Source organism: Mytilus californianus, unplaced genomic scaffold, assembly GCF_021869535.1.
Source record: "Mytilus californianus isolate M0D057914Y unplaced genomic scaffold, xbMytCali1.0.p SCAF_9, whole genome shotgun sequence".
In the NCBI taxonomy this organism is placed as follows: Eukaryota; Metazoa; Mollusca; class Bivalvia; order Mytilida; family Mytilidae; genus Mytilus; species Mytilus californianus.
The window spans coordinates 82,358,889-82,376,845 of NW_026262745.1; the positions used below are offsets into that span (position 1 = coordinate 82,358,889).

Sequence of the window (17,957 nt, forward strand, 5' to 3'; positions counted from 1 at the left end):
TATAATTATAAATAAACACCTTTAAGTATGCATCTCGTAGCTTCCTTTTGGAGTTTGGATTTAAAATTTTTGTGTTTGAACACATTATTTAGTGTCCCATATAATGTATTGTCCGCCTCTTCATCCATAAATATAAATATCTTTTCTGTCGACTTGGCAGATTAGCAGACTTAATTTTTAATCAATGTCAATATCGAACATCAAATAAGGCCCAAATAAGACTGTTTTGAATCACTTAAGTAAGCGCACATGAGACATCGATAGTAAAGTCTTTTCTACCCTTTTCATTTACCTCACGATAACATACGATGGGTTTCGAATGAATAAAATTGTTAAAAAAAAAATTGCCTAAAGGATTAGACTGTTATAAATGTCACTCTATTATAAAAGAAAGTACTTAAATATGATTTGAATACACAGGCTAAAAAGTAAGTATCAGGATGGAAATTTGAAATGTTGAGTAACTACTGATTTGCATATGATTTCTAATGATATCTAGCCAAAAGGCAAAACGACTTTAATTTAAACGTCCATGTTCTGACTCGATACTGTGATACATGATATGGTCATTATGGATGATATAGACACAAGCTTGCTCCCGTTATATGTCAATTGTAAAGAATTTTTCGAAACCTGGAAAAGCAAGTCATTTGGGTGTAATATGTTAAAAGTTAGTTTTTTGTTAACTATTAGTATAATTAGTTATATCCTGATACATGTACATGTGTATAGTTTATATGATCCGTTCATCCTATTTCAACTCTTTAAAATTCAAGAGTCTATCCTAAATTCAGGTAAATTATATGGCCTTCCAAATACCGTTTCAATCCCTAACATCACTGAAGAGACATTAATTTTCGAAATCCGGATATGGTGTACAAATTTTTGCACCTCATGTTTGCGGTATATACCATCTTTTCCACAAGTTTATTGTTTTCTGTTTGGTATTAAATTAAATATAAGATCCATGTTACATCTGGTGATCAATTTATTTGGCAAGATCGTCAATGGCAGTCAGCAGGGTTTAAGAACATCAGTTGTTTGACCTGTTAGTCAAATGGGTTTTGTTAAAATATACTTTTCACTTTTTTGGTCTTTTGGAAAATGTTTGTGCTGTATTTAGAGCCCTCTACCAAGAAATTTGTTTTACATGCACACGTATAAAAATTGCGGTTTTTATCCAATGCAATCATAGGTTTGAACGTTGTTTTCAATATATACATGTACATAATTTTGTATCTGTCAGCTGTTGCAAGTGGAATCCTGGTCATTTCGCCCAAAATCATGTTTGCGCCCATTCACGTTCGCCCCCTTTCACTTTCGCACCCTACACATTCGCACCCAAAGTCCGTTCGCACCCTTTTTAGCTCACCTGGCCCCTTTGGGCCAGGTGAGCTTTTCTCATCACTTGGCTTCCGTCGTAGTTAACTTTTACAAAAAACATCTCCTCTGAAACTACTGGGCCAAATTTGACCAAACTTGGCCACAATCATCATTGGAGTATCTAGTTTAAAAAATGTGTCTGGTGACCAGTCCAACCAACCAAGATGGCCGCCATGGTTAAAAATAGAACATAGGGGTAAAATGTAGATTTTGGCTTATATCTCTGAAACCAAAGCATTTGGAGCAAATCTGATGGGAATAAAATTGTTCATTAGGTCAAGATCTATCTGCCCTGAAATTTTCAGACCAATCAGGCAACAAGTTGTTGGGTTGCTGCCCCTGAATTGGTAATTTTAAGAAAATTTTGCAGCTTTTGGTTATTATCTTGAATATTATTATAGATAGAGATAAACTGTAAACAGCAATTATGTACAGCAAAGTTAGATCTACAAATAAGTCAACATGACCAAAATTGTACCCCTTAAGGAGTTATTGCCCTTTATAGTCATTTTTTTACAATTTTCATAAATTTTTGTAAATTTTTACAAAATATTTTCCACTGTAACTACCGGGCCAAGTTCATTATAGATAGAGATAATAGTAAGGAGCAAGAATGTTCAGTAAAGTAAGATCTACAAATGCATCACCATCACCAAAACACAATTTTGTCATGAATCCATCTGTGTCCTTTGTTAAATATGCACATAGACCAAGGTGAGCGACACAGGCTCTTTAGAGCCTCTTAGTTTAGGGATCCGAAAGGAGGAGAACATGCAAAATGAAATGCAATAACTAAATTATGATGAATCTTCTTACAAAGTCACATGAAATAATAATAATAATAAAAAACAATTTTTTATGCCCCCGCCATAGCGGAGGGGGCATTTAGTTTTACCCTTGTCCGTCTGTACGTATGTCAGTACGTCCCAAAATTGGTTTCCGCTTTTCTAACTTTAGTTTGCCTCAACCAAATGTTATGAAACTTATACACAATGCTTATTACCACAAAACACAGGTCAAGTTTGAATTTTGGTGGCGTCACTTTTACCATTCTAGAGTTATGCCTCTTTACAAATGGAAAAATTGCTGAATTTTTCATTTCTGATCTCTTAGTTTGTCTCAACCAAATGATATGAAACTTATACATAATGCTCATTACCACAAAACACAGATCAAGTTTCAATTTTGGTGGCGTCAATTTTACCGTTCAAGAGTAAAGCCCCTTTACAAATGGAATAAATTGCTACGCTGAGTGCAGCTGGATACGACCGCAGATGTCAACCCTGAAAAGTTGGGCCAAAATGGACACAATATTCACGCTTGATACAGGTCTGAATTTGGATTGTAACTAAATTTTTGACACATAATAAGTTTCTGACACAGAATAACTGTAGTCAAAGAACTTCAAATTGGTTATATGATTTGAATTTATATTCAATTTTTTGCTTTTGTGCAATACACTATGCTGTTGCGAATTGACCCCCCCCAAAAAAAAAAAAAATTTTACCCCGGTTTTTGGCTTGTGTGCAATACACTATACTGTTGAATATTAACCCCCAAAAAAAAATATTTGAAGAAATTTTCTTTTAATTTCTGAAATCTGAAATGAGAAAAATTGTCCCCCCTCCAATTTTTTTCACCTCCCCCTTCCCCTTATTCCCCAAAAAAAATCTTTCCCTCAAGATATGGTCAGTATCTCAATTCAAATTTCTAATGGAGTTTGCAATCATAATTACCCATTTAAATACATCATAAAAGTTAGAAAAATATAAAATGACATACATGTACATAGTCATGGCTAAAATTAATATTAATTAGTAGTAGCTGCTAAAAATAAATTGACAGCTAATCACCTCAAGACAATCATCATTTCTTAAAACATAATTTACAAGCAGTGTAAGGGATATAATCAATCAGTGTTCTTTTAATTGATTTGGATTACCTCCCTTGCACTGCTTTTAAATTGTCTCAATTGTCCTTTAACCAGAAAAACCCTTTTTTTGCCCCTAATTACTAATTTGTTTGAGCCATAAACCCCCAAAGTCAATCTTACCATCCCTTTGTAGTATGGAAACTTGTGGTATAATTTCAGAGAGATTCATACACTTTAACACAAGTTATTGTCTGGAAACTACAAAAATGCTTATTTGGGCCCCTTTTGGCCCCTAATTCCTAAACAGTTGGGACCATAAACCCTAAAATCAATCCCAACCTTCCTTTAGTGGTTATAAACCTTGTGTTAAAATTTTATTAATTTCTATTAACTTATACTAAAGTTATTATCAGGAAACCATCTGTCTTGGGACGACGCTGACGACGATAGTAAAAATTTTTAATTTTTGTGGTCGTATAAAAATTGCTGAATTTTTGTTTCTAATCTCTAACTGTAACTTGCTTCAACCAAATGTTATGAAACATATACACAATGCTCATTACCACAAAACACATATAGAGTTTGAATTTTGGTGGCATCACTTTTACAGTTCAAGAGTTATATACTTAGCGGGGGCATCATCTGTGTCCCTATGGACACATTCCCCATTTATTATTGTACGTCCCAAAATTGGTTTCCGTTCTCTAACTTCAGTTTGCCTCAACCAAATGTTATGAAACTTAAACACAATGCTTATTACCACAAAACACAGATCAAGTTTAAATTTTGGTGGCGTCACTTTAACCGTTCTAGAGTTATGCCCCTTTATAAATGGAAAAATTGCAAAATTTTTATTTTCTTCTATCAAGTAATTTTTATATGACCGCAAAAAAATTTTTGGGATCGTATAATGGTATGATGTCTGCATCGTCGTCGGAAGACACAGTGTTCTCCCCAAGCAGTGTGTGTAAGTTTCATAACATTTGGTTGAGGCTAACTCAAGTTGAGAACAGAAACTAATAAAATGCTCCGCTGGACGCAGCTTGATATGACCGCAGAGGTCGAACCCTGAACAGTTGGGGCAAGTATGGACACAACATTCAAGCTTGATACAACTCTGAATTTGGATTGTGATTAAATATTTGACACAGCATAGGTTTCTGACACAGAATGAATGTGGTCTAAGAACTTAAAAAATTTTAATTTACCTATTATGGTCCAATATCCAAAATCTAAATACATACACTGTAAGATTCAGCATATCAAAGAACCCCAAGAATTCAATTTTTGTTAAAATCAAACTAAGTTTAATTTTGGACCCTTTGGACCTTATTGTAGACTAGACCAATTTGAAAACAGGACCAAAAATTAAGAATCTAAATACACGGTTAAATTCAGCATATCAAAGAACCCCAATATTTCAATTTTTGATGAAATCAAACCATATCATTATTATTTGCTTTTATATATAAATAAAAAATAACCAACATAAAATGGAAAATTTTAAAGAAAAAAAAAGGAAAAAAAGGAAAAAAAAAATCCCCCATCAATTTTTTGAACCCCCTTATGATTCATCATCCCCAAACTCAATCCCAGCCTTCTCTTTGTGGTATGGTACCTTGCAGTACAATTTCAGAGAGATCCATACACTTGAACACAAGTTATTGTCTGGAAACTGTAAAAATGCTTGTTTTTTGGCCCCAAATTCCTAAACGTTTAGGGCAATTACTCCCAAACTCAAACCCAGCTTTCCCTTTGTGATATGGAACCTTGTAGTACAATTTCATAAAGATCCATACACTTACACACAAGTTATTGTCCTGAAACTAGAAAAAGGCTTGTTTTTTTGCCCCTTTTTGGCCCCTAATTCCTAATATTTTGAGGCAATTACCCCCAAAATCAATCCCAGGCTTCCCTTTGTGGTATGGAACCTCATGGTACAATGTCAGAGAGATCCATACACTTACACACAAGTTATTGTCTGGAAACTAGAAAAATGCTTGTTTTTGGCCCTTAATTGGTTAGAGTGACACTACACAAATTCAACTTGATCTGTGTTTTATCAGTGGAAGTCAAAATAAACATTGCATTGTATAAAGCATTGATTGTAGTTGATTCGTAGTATAATCATGGACAAAGGAAGATAACTCCAATTTTAATAAAAGGCTTCGCTGAGCGCAGCCTGATACGACCGCAGAGGTCACACCATGAACAGTTGGGGCAAATTTTGACACAATATTCAAGCTTGATACTGTCTGGATTTGGATTGTGATCAAATTTTTGACATAATACAGGTTTCTGACACAAAATAAATGTGGTCAAAGATCTTATAAATCCATTGCGCAATACTGTGCAATTGAAGATTTCTTCTTGAAACTTTTCAAAAATTCGAAATTTATAAAAATTTAGAAAAAAAAAATATGAATCCCTTAAAAATTTGGAAAAAAATCCCCCCCCCCCCCCCCCAACTTTTTGAAACCCCCCTTGGAGCAATAACCCGAAACTCAATCTCAGCCTTTCCTTTGTAGTATGGAACCTTGTAGTACAATTTCAGAGAGATCCATACACTTACACACAAGTTATTGTCTGGAAACTAGAAAAATGCTTGTTTTTAGCCCTTTTTTTGCCCCTAATTCCTACTTGTTTGGGGCAATTAACCCCAACTCAATCCCAGCCTTCCCTTTGTGATATGGAACCTCATGGTACAATGTCAGAGAGATCTATACACTTACACACAAGTTATTGTCTGGAAACTAGAAAAATGCTTGTTTTTGGCCCTTAATTCCTAAACTGTTGGCCCCATAACCCTAAATGAATCCAAACCTTCTACTTGTGGTATTAAACATTGTGGTACAAATTCAGAGCAATCGAAATATTTATACACAAGTTATTATCCTGAAACTAGAAAAATGCTTGTTTTGGGCCCCTTTTTGGGCCCCTAATTCCTAAAGGGTTGGGACCATCATCCCCAAAATCAATCCCAACCTTCCTTTTGTGGTATTGAACCTTCTTAAATAATTTCATTCACTTAAACTAAAATTATGTTATTGTTAAAAATTAACAAAAAAAAACAACATACATGTAGTGTATTGCACAAAAGCAAAAAATTGAATATAAATTCAAATCATATAACCAATTCTAAGTTCTTTGACTACAGTCATTCGGTGTCAGAAACCTATGCTGTGTCAAATATTTAATCACAATCCAAATTCAGAGCTGTATCAAGCTTGAATGTTGTGTCCATACTTGCCCCAACTGTTCAGGGTTCGACCTCTGCTGTCATATCAAGCTGCGCCCAGCGGAGCATTTTATTAGTTTCTGTTCTCAACTTGAGTTAGCCTCAACCAAATGTTATGAAACTTACACACACTGCTTATTACCACAAAACTCAGATCAATTTCAAACTTGGGTAGCGTCACTTTTACTGTTCTTCAGTTATGTCCCTTTATAACTATATGATATGCAAGCGGGGGCATCATCTGTGGACACATGTGGACACTATCCACATTTATTTTTTTTTATTCTTATCAGCATGATCAGTCAACAAACATGGCAGCCATGACAAATATAGAACAGAAGTGTAGAATGCATTAATTGTCTTTTATCTTGAAACCTATTATTATGAGATAGAGAAAATCTGACAGGACAAAAATACTCATAATTGCTTACTATACATGTATACCACTTCATTCTAACTCTGATGGATATTTGTCTCATTTGCAATCATACCACATCTCATCATTTTTGTCGAGCCTTTGACTTTTGTCGAAAAAGCGAGACATAGCGATTCTACATTCCTTCGTCGCTGGCGGCGTCCACAAATATTCACTCAGTGGTTAAAGTTTTTGAAATTTTAATAACTTTCTTTAACTATCCTGGATTTCTACCAAACTTGGACAGAAGCTTGTTTATGATCATAAGATTATATTCAAAAGTAAATTTTGTAAAAAAGAAATTTGATTATTTCCATATTTTACTTATAAGTGGACTTAGTTTTTCTGCCAGGAAACATTACATTCACTCTGTGGTTAAAGTTTTTGAAATTTTAATAACTTTCTTAAACTATCCTGGATTTCTACCAAACTTGGAAAGAAGCTTGTTTATGATCATCAGTGTTCTCCCCAGGATTTTTGGATAGCACCAGGGTAACGCGTGTGGACTTCTTGGTGAAATATTTCATGCAATCAGTTGTGTTGCGTCACATCGCTTAGCTCTAGTTACTTATGATTCATAATAAAATATCCATGTGAATTTAAAGTAATTAAATCTTTTATAAAATCCAAAATCAATAAAAATAAAATATCATTCAAAAGAGAACAAAAATGTTCAATTTAAAAACTTTCTAGTTTATAGAAAAAAAGTTGTTATATGTGAAAGGATTCCTGTCATAAGAAGATATAAAATTAACAAGAACAATTAAAAATATTGTTTTATTATTTGAACCAGTTTCTATCTTAGATTTTCAGTAAAAAGAAATTTTTCATAAATTTTAGAACATTTTGCCATAGATTTCATGTAAATAATAACCTTTCTCGTCTTTGGTGATAATCAAACATAGATACAGACTTAATACTGCCCTAAAATCTAAATCTTTATTTGTCATGAACCATTTAAAAAAGAATTCCTAAATCTATAAATTTATCTTTGGTCTATAGATCTATAAGTAACCATATCCAATGTCAACAACTAAGTCTCCCTATTTTCCCGCCTAAATGACAGGAAGTAGATATAAATAGATTTAACATGTGCTTATGGATAAAATTTGCAAGATTACTTCTGTTATTCATTAATTATGGATATAGATATCCAGTTTGAAGGTACAGTCATGCATTTTATTTATAAAATATAACAGATTGCAATTAATTTTAAATAAACTTGAATATTCTACGTGAACTAACTGGGTCATGTGATATGTACAGACAGATACTACAGTTTGAAACCCGACTATCATGCAATAAAAATAACTATGTCATAATTAAAGACAATATTGGTTTAATCAGAGACATATAATACTATAATATAGGAATTGGGAAATGTATAGTTGTCCATTATACGTAATGAGCCACCATTATGATGTACAAAAAATGTACCTATCGGGGTCAAGACACTGTTTGTGTACAAAGTAATTGCCGACTTGTCACAGGTCAGTGCTTGGGTGGAGAGTGAAGCCATAAAATAGTTATCTGTGATCATCAAGTTATGAACTCTTAATTAAAACACAAAAGAATCATGTTAAAAGTGTTAATTACATCGATTAAATCCAATCAACAAGGTTAACCTCATAAGGAAAATCGATCACGTGGTGTAAACAATCTGTTTTGAACTGGTCAAATTTCACCTGGAATTTTATACCGCACGGAAAAGATTTAACAAGTCGTTTAAAACTTTACCGATTTACGATTTTTTAACTGAAAATTTTAGCACCACGGAGAAAAATTATACATCGCGGTAAGAACGATACCACCACGGTAAAAAAATATACATCGCGGGCCCGCGGTCCTTTAAGGGCCTGGGGAGAACACTGATCATAAGATAGTATCCAGAAGTAAATTTTGTAAAAAAAAAATTCCATTTTTTCCGTATTTTACTTATAAATGGACTTAGTTTTTCTGCCAGTTAACATTACATTCACTCTGTGGTTAAAGTTTTCAAAATTTTAACAACTTTCTTAAACTATCCTGGATTTGTACCACACTTGGACAGAAGCTTGTTTATGATCAAAAGCTAGTATCTAGAAAGAAATTTTGATAAAATTTCGTTCCATTTTTTCTGTATTTTACTTATAAATGGACTTAGTTTTTCTTCCAGGCAACATTACATACATTCTGCAGTTAAGTTTTTAAAACATTTATTAGATTCATAAATTATCCTGGATTTTTACCAAACTTGGACAGAAGCTACTTACAACAGTCAGGGGTGCTACTTAAACAAGTGATTTCATCATCACTTATTTCAGTGATTTGATAAATTCAGTTATCACCTATTTAAGTGATTTTAGTGTTTTCTTTGATCTTCAAATACTAATTTCATTGATTTTCCATATTTTCACAATCTTTTCTATAATTTTCCTACATAAATCAATTATCCCTTTTTCTTTGTATATTAATTTCACCAGTGCGCTTGGGCAGTAAGTTAGTGCGCTAAAGCTTTTAAAAGTACCCTTGGGAATTTTTCTGTAATCAAAAATTCATTAACTACTCTTACTATCAGACAAAGATCAACAATATTAGGTAACCTGATTGGTTTTCTTTAGAGTTAGAATGATCTACTTCAAGGTTATGACCTGATCTACAAACTATTCCAGTTTTTGCATATTTTAAAAAAACTGTAAAAGTGTCAGGCTTATCAAGCAAAAGAAAATTTCTGCCTGTACATAGTTGTTTTTTCAATGGAATTGTTGTCTTTTTACTAATAAAAAAATCAAGCTTGTGGGAAAAATATCAAGAAAATGTTATAAACACTTATTAAAGTGATTACATTTTAACTTCTAAAATTACTTGTTTCAGTGATTTTAAAAAGTCTGTGTGAAAATTTTTAATATTTCACAGCCAAAATCACTCGAGGAAGTGATTCTGAAATCACTTGTTTAAGTAGTACCCCTGACTGTACAATCAAAAGATAGTATAGAGAGGAATATTTTTATTAATTTTTTTCCTCATTTTTGTTGAACCTGTGATTAACACCAAAAGTAGGCGAGACACTGGGTTCCGCAGAACCCTTACGAATTTTTATATCAGAATATCCAGATTCACCTTCCAAAATTATCAGATGACTTCTTAAGGAGTTATTGCCATTTAATGATGATTTTTTTATTAATTTTCGTGTTTTGCCATGGCAAATTATCCGCAATACAAGATCTACATAAATGACAAGATGACTGAAACCATTAGATGACTTCTGCTAGGAGCTATTGCCTTCAAACGACAATTTTTGTCTCGCCAGCACAAAAGGTGCAGAATACGAGGCATAGGGATTACAATCTGGCTGTGGCTGCAGCAGCATAAGCTACATTGTATTAGTTTAAAGCTTTATATTTCAGAAGGTAGACTTTCTAAGACCTGGATGCTTCATACATGTACCTTGTATGTTGATATTGACATTATTTCATGGATCAGTGATCCATGATCAAGGTTAAGTTTAAGTGGTCAAGTTTGTTTCTTAGATACTATAAGCAGTAGGTCAACTATATTTAGTATATGGAATGATTGTAACCTGTACATGTCTGACTGGCAAGTTTCATCTGACCTTGATCTCATTTTCATGGTTCACTGGTCATTGTTAAGTTTAAGTGTTCAAGTGGTCAAGTCAGTAACTCAGATACTATAAGCAGTAGGTCAACTATATTTAGTTTATGGAATGATTGTAACCTGTACATGTCTGACTGGCAAGTTTCATCTGACCTTGATCTCATTTTCATGGTTCACTGGTCATTGTTAAGTTTAAGTGTTCAAGTTGTCAAGTCAGTAACTCAGATACTTTTAATAAACTATAAGCAATAGGTCAATTATAATTGGTGTATGGAATGATTGTAACGTGTACATGTCTGACTGTCAAGTTTCATCTGACCTTGATCTCATTTTCATGGTTCAGTGGTCAATGTTAATTTTTACATCGGATGACCGTGAGGGCATTCCGGTGTATTGTTGCCACAGATATTTCTACCCACGTGACATTCGTTTTTGACTGATAACCGTATAATTACGCGGATATTATAGTGTGCAAAATAACATTCCTTATCGCTTGTTATTTATTAATTTTATCAATAAATATTCATGAAAATAATTTTCAAGAACATAGATAAATGATATGAAAATGTTTTGTCGTGAGAAATATATATCAATAACAAATCAAGAATACCGAAAATTTGTGTTAACGCATGCTGAAGAATATCTTAAGAACGTTTTGTAACAAACGCGGGAAAATATGAATGCCTACTCGAATCCAATCTATTAGAAAAAACGAATTATTGCAGAAGAGTGTCCACCATGCACTTGCACTGCACTATCATTAGAAGAGTAGAATAGAATGATATACAAATGGATGAAAATTTTATATAACTATTATACAAATATAAATATAATATATAACAACAAACCAGAGTATACTGATTACAAATAATTATATCACTACAATATAATAGTTATTACGGTGAGGTTGAATTCCCTGTCATTTATTCATCATTCACACATGAACTTGTCTCAGAAAAAATATACATGTATCTATCTACCTTAACCTAACTTTCAGGTATAGAGATGTGATTTTTTTCTGAGACGTGCTTGTGACCATCAACCAGAACTTGTGGTCATCCGATGTTCAGTACTTCAGTACTTTGATTTTGATTTGATCTCTTTGCCAAATGTTAAAACCTTAAGCAATAGGTCAACTATATTTGGTTATAGAATTATTGTAACATGCATATGTCTAACCACTGAACTTCAGCATGAACTAGCATGGTTCATCTAGCCTTGACCTTATTTTCATGGTTCATTGTTCAATTTTCGTAATTAGGTCTGGTTTTCAGATGTACACAAGCAATAGGTTAATTATATTTGGTATCATGTGGTATGATTGGTACATGTAGGAGTATATTTTTTGTCTGGCAGGGTTCATCTTACCTTGACCTCATTTAAAAAATTGGTTATTGATAATGTTAATTTTATTTGAAACTTTTAGTAAAACTTTAAAATCACACACTATCAACATAAATTAAATTATGATAAGTAAATTAAAGCAGGTGAGACATTTCAGCATGTGCACTCTTATTTGACAAAATTTTGCATTTTCTAAATGTTATCATAAAAACAGTAATCATAATAGATAGAGTTTTATCAATAGTTAATTCTGCAAATTTTGAAATACATTTGATTTTAGCTTCTATTTGACCCAAGATTGTACCCTCTCTAAAGGTATAAAACCACTAATTCATAGCCCCATTGCTTTCTATGTTAAATTCTGCAATTTCAAGCATAAATGGCTACTTTGTCTAAAGTTCAAATAAAGTGGCAGTTATTTCATGTCAAAACTGTACCTTATGCAGACTTGTGCTGAAAAAATCAACATACCTTTAATTGCATATTAGAGCGTACTGGTTCCCGGAAGTTTGATAGTACAAAAACAGGAACTTCTGATCTGAACAACAGGCCAAATCAGCCCTCCTATTAAAATTTCATATACTTCTTTATTATTCAACTAAAACTTTCCACAAGGATTCTACAGTGATCCCAAGTCCCCAAGCTTTCATTTGATACTAAAACTACCCAAATATTCCCACTATTGACAAAGATACAGTTATGCGTAGGAACTATTTTGTTTAAACTATGTACTACTTTCTTGTATGTTCTTTCCGACCGGGCCTGAATTAGTGGTTCTATACCTAAAGGAAAAAGTAATAAATATTAAGATTCTGATAACCTAGCAGATTTGCTTATTTTACAGCCCAACCTTAGCATCCTGGTCCTTTTTATTTTTGTCATTCAAAAACAGAATTGGTTTTGTTTGTTGAACTTTGTGTATATATATGTATGTAAATGAAATAGGATCAATTGATGGTCCACCTTTAAGTGGAAAATTGAAGAGACTGAGTATGATTGTAAAAATGATTGTAAAATAGCCATATTGTTTGGACATTTTTCCTTCATCAAAGGCACTGTGTGTAAATTTTTTATTGTTAGGTTGCTGGCTTAAAGACATTTACAAAGAAATCTCTTTAATGTATTTAATTTAAGCATAAGGTGGGTATTTATTTACTTTGAAAAATTAATGAAATTAAAAAAAAAACAATACATTTAAAAATTTCATCTACTTTCACTAATGATGTACAATTTGCTTTACCATGTTTACTAAAGAAAAAGAACATCTGGTGTAATTTGATCTGTTTTAAGTTTTCTGTCTCTAATGAATGCATGCTTTCTGTGTAAGATGTACAAATATATGGAAGATAAGATTTATTTAGTTTATGTAATGGTTTTTTCCAACAGTATAATATTAAATGAAAGATTAAAATGGAGTTTAGTAATAACATTCATATTAAAGAACCTCTTTGGACTATCACATATAAACCTAGACAAAATGCATTCATCTTATATGTATGTGTGAAAACCTTGGTGGAATAATTCGTTTTAGGGATTTATATTTCATCGATCAGGCTAAATTGTAAGTATTTTTTGGCATTTTTCCGCTCTGTTCACATTATTCAACAATTTATACTCTTAAAATGAAGTTGGTGTCTACTATAAATCTTTTACTAATACATGTAAATGGAAATTTCAGTGGCAACAACACATCATTTTAAAAGATAATTCATTGGAGTGGGTTTTAGGAAATAGCAATTTAAAGTCAAATTAATAAAATTTTGGGGCAATATTTACATGAATTTAGGACAATCCTCTATACCACAATCCTCTATACCAGTTCTATATATGCTTTAAAAAATATAAAGTTTTAATGTTTTACAATTATATAACATATTGACCCATTTTCTGGTATTGATGGAAGATCTTTGGTAAAGTATTTAAATTTAATTTATTGACAACTTGTGTTTTGTTGAACTTGAAGATTATGTTAACCTTTAGATGTTTTTTCTGTTTTTCTTGTGTTGTTTGGTTGATGTCTCAGTATCATGAACCCTACATCTCCATTTATTCAATGACATACATTAAAAGAAAGGTTCAGACAAAAAAAAATTGTTTTGGTCTTACAGTAAGAATTAAAAGCATCACTATAAATTTTAAACTAAGATATTTATAATATCTTGAACTTAAAGATTTGATTTGTTGTACTAAATCTTTGATGTATGCTTGATAAATTGATAAAACAAGTGGTACTATAAATAAAATATTCAAATTTTAAAGTAAATTTGGATTTTATTAGATAAATACTTACCATCATAAATTCTGAGTGTAACCCCAATTGCGTCATAGGTCAGATGGAAAATCCCGACTAAAAATAAACGTACTCTCACTGGTCCGGACATATACCCCTGTTTGCCCATATTCTCCCATTCAATTTCCTCAAGACAGAAACGTAAGGAAAGGGGATGAAGGGGAGGTGGGTGGGACCTATAATTTATGATGGTAAGTATTTATCTAATAAAATCCAAATTTACTTTAAAATTTGAATATTTTATAGCTATAAATACGTTACCATCATAGATTCTGAGTAACAGAATCTAACGTAAAGCTGAATCCCCTGTAACAGAAGAAACAGGAGGAAAGTTCAATCTTTGTGCTGAAACTATAGGTCCAAGAGAGTATAAACTCTCGGCAAAAGTAGCCATAGATTGGAGGTAATGAGATATAAAAGAGTTCTCATTTCTCCAGAAACCTGCAGACTGTACCTCTTCTATAGATGTACTGTTAAACAGAGCCCAGGATGTAGAGATACCCCTAACATCATGAGCTTTAACATTTAAACTATTTAAAAATGTTCTGCCTTAGAAGAACCATAAGCTAAAGATATGCATTTGCATATCCAAGTAGAAATAGTTTTAACAGAAAGATCTGAGATTCCTTTTTTAATAGGAATAAAGAGTCTTGAGTTAGAAACAGAACGTAAACTACTCGTTCTATCCAGATAAATAGAAAGGATTCTTACTGGACATAAAAGTACAGAAATAGAATCGCTAGGGAGTGCAGGAATCACAACTGGTTCTGCACCCTTATCTGGAATCTGATTCTTTGCCAAAAAAGCAGGATCCGTTAAAAGAGTAACAGAAGATTTATCCCTGTTAAATCGAAGGCAAGCATCAGAAATAGAGAAGGCATGGATTTCACTCCTTCTCCGTCCAGAAGCCAAAGCTAAAAGAAAACAGCATTTATAGGAAAGAAACCTTAAATCTATTGTTTCTGCTGGTTCAAAAGGAGAAAGTTTAAAAAAAGATAAAACTAGTCCAAGGTCCCACTTAGGAACTAAAGTTTTTTGTCTTGGTCTTTCAAGACTAAAACTACGAACCAAAAGAGAAATATGCTCATTGTTGCCAAAATCTGGGCCACCAGAAATATGAATAGTTCTTGAAATAGCTGATCTATATCCCTTAATAGTAGAGGACCATAATCCTTTGGATTCAAAAAAGAAAAACTAGAAAATTTGCTAATTGTTGTACAGTGACTTGGAAAGGATCAATTTCCCGCTCACTACACCAATCTGAGAAGATTGACCATTTTGCATCATAGACAATGCTAGTGGAGTCTCTGACAGACTTTGTGAGATGCTTGGTTGCTCCTTCAGAAAAACCTCTCTTTCTGAGGCTAACCCTGAGAGAAGCCAGGCGTGTAGATGAAGTTTTTCTGGATTTTGATAAAGAACCTTGCCCTTGATTTGAGACAGAAGGTCTGGTCTCAGAGGTAGAACTAGAGGACAAGCACATGATAGGCGCAGAAGGTCTGGAAACCAAGACTGTTTCGGCCATGCTGGAGCAATAACTATGATCTTGCAATTTTCCCCTGCTATTTTCTGAAGTACTGGGGAGAGAAACCTGAAAGGAGGGAAGGCGTACCCGAACATTCCTTTCCAAGATAGGCTCATTGCGTCTACCGCAAAAGATTTTGGATCTGGAACCGGAGACACAAATGTAGAAGTTTGTGATTGAGACTGGTCGCAAACAGATCTATCTGAGGTGACCCCCAATGAAGAGTTACAGCTTTGAAAACTACTTGAAGTAGTTCCCACTCCGTGTTTACTGGAGCAAGGGATCTGGATAGAGTGTCGGCTAGAATATTGAGGTGCCCCGCAATATGTCTCACCACTAGATGAACCTGGAGTTGAAAACACAGAAGGAGAATGTCTCTGGCTATCTGATAAAGAGAAGGTGAATGAGTTCCTCCCTGATTCTTGAGATAAGCTACAACTGTTGTGTTGTCCGTGGCCAGAATGACAGACTGATTCTTTAGAGACATTTGGAAATGATTCAGTGCAAACAGAACTGCTTTCATTTCCAATACATTGATATGCTCTTCCAAAAGATCTGGATTCCAGACTCCCGAGATTGTAAGCCCCTCCAGATATGCTCCCCAACCGAGGGTGGAGGCATCTGTGAATAATGTTAGACTGGGAACTTGAGGGGACAGACATAGGCCCCTCATTACATTTTCCCGTACTAACCACCATTGAAGGTGTGGAAATAAAGGCTGAGTGATTGGAATCAATGCTTCCCATTCTTGTGAAGCTGGAATCCATAACTTGTGCAGATAAAACTGAAGTGGACGAATGTGAAGTCGTCCCAATGGAATTACATCTGCCAGAGAGTTCAATAGACCCAGAAGTTGCAAGAATTGATGTGCTGTGACTGATTGAACTGTCAGGAATAAATGTATTTTCTGACATAGTTTTGTAAATTTTTCCTCTGGTGGGAGGACTAGGCCTACACTGGTTAGGAAATGTTCTCCCAGGAAAACAAAGTCTTGAGAAGGAATTATCTCTGACTTTTTCCAAGAGATTAGGAAGCCTAGGGACAGAAAACAATTGATGACCAAATCTGTCTGAACCCTCAATTTGATTGGGCAAAATTCCTTGAGAAGGGAATCGTCCAGGTAGGAATGAATCTGAATAGACAGGGAATGTAGGTGAGCTATAGCTGCCTGCATGATTTTGGTAAAAGCCAAAGGGGCTGTAGACAGGCCAAAAGGGAGAGCCTTGAACTGGAAAACTTTGTTGTTCCAAACGAAGCGAAGGTATTTCCTGTAAGTATGGGAAATGGGAATGTGGAAATAAGCATCTGAAAGATCCAGAGAAGTAGTCCACATTCCTGGAAGGATTGAAGCCCTGATTGATCTGTTGGTTTCCATTTTGAAATGGGGAACAAAAAGAAAGTTGTTCAGAATAGATAGGTCTATGACCGGCCTCATTCCTCCAGTCTTCTTTGGAACCAGAAAAAGACGGGAATAAAATCCCGGAGACAGAGTTAAGAGCGACACCTCCTCTATTGCAGATTTTTGTAACATTGTGTCCACTTCTACTGATAGAAGTTGATACTTGACTGGGTCTTGAGTATGAGACAAACTTATCGGAACTGCAGACAGAGGAGGTGGGTTCTTGAACTGAAGTGTTAATCCCCCTCGAATTATTGACAGCACATAACAGTCTGAGGTAATTTTCTTCCACTGATTTAGGAAAAAACTTAACCTCCCCCCTACTGGTATTGATTATTGAGGAACTTGTTGTAAATTTTCCCCTGGGGAAGCTGTCAATAACGTACGAGGGGGCAAGAACCTAGGTACTAGACCCAGGTTTCTTGGGACCCTTAAAACCACCAGAAGGCTTACCTGAGCTTTTTCCGGAGTTATTGGGTTTGTTCTGCGGTTTGCCGTAGTTATTCTTCCTTTTCTTAGCAGAAGAAGGAGGACCACCTGAAGCAGAAGTACTAGTAGAACTAGATGTAGCATTAACCGACCTCTTGCCATTAGTAACTTGTACACTAACTTTGACTGGAGGAGGGTTTTTGCTGAGTTCCTCTTGAACCCGCTGTAAGGGTAAACCAAACATCTTGTCAGTAAGTGGAGATTTCAGTAAAGAATCTTTCAAAGGCTCAGCAACAGAAATGTTTTCAAGAAACTCTGCTCTTTTAGATAGGGTGCAATTAGCAATAGAACCCATTAAAAGCAACTGAGATGAAACTAGAGCTTTATCCAGTTGAAGTAAGAAGGATCGTACTTCTGCTGGAACAACCGAATCTTCGCTGTTAAGCAAATGTCCGGTTGCAGCTAGA

The 17,957-nt window shown here is 34.1% G+C and overlaps 2 protein-coding genes across 3 annotated transcripts in view; one reads left to right on the top strand and one right to left on the bottom strand.

Annotated features, from left to right (window-relative positions):
- The window catches only part of LOC127716470 (ATP-dependent DNA helicase Q5-like), a 63,100-nt gene extending 62,907 nt beyond the window's left edge, over window positions 1–193 (bottom strand). The window contains exon 1 of the mRNA XM_052222692.1: window positions 20–193. Coding sequence (XP_052078652.1) covers window positions 20–128 — 109 coding nt within the window. The 5' untranslated portion in view covers window positions 129–193. The remainder of the gene's footprint in view (window positions 1–19) is intronic.
- A 119-nt stretch (window positions 194–312) lies between these two features.
- The window catches only part of LOC127716479 (alpha-1,3-mannosyl-glycoprotein 4-beta-N-acetylglucosaminyltransferase B-like), a 124,659-nt gene continuing 107,014 nt past the window's right edge, over window positions 313–17,957 (top strand). Inside the window, exon 1 of one of the 2 annotated variants that reach the window (XM_052222704.1) lies at window positions 313–428. The gene's annotated coding sequence lies outside the window, so the exon portion shown is untranslated. Of the gene's footprint in view, window positions 429–13,256; window positions 13,409–17,957 lie in introns of those variants that run through there. The other variant, XM_052222703.1, reaches the window with a different exon arrangement.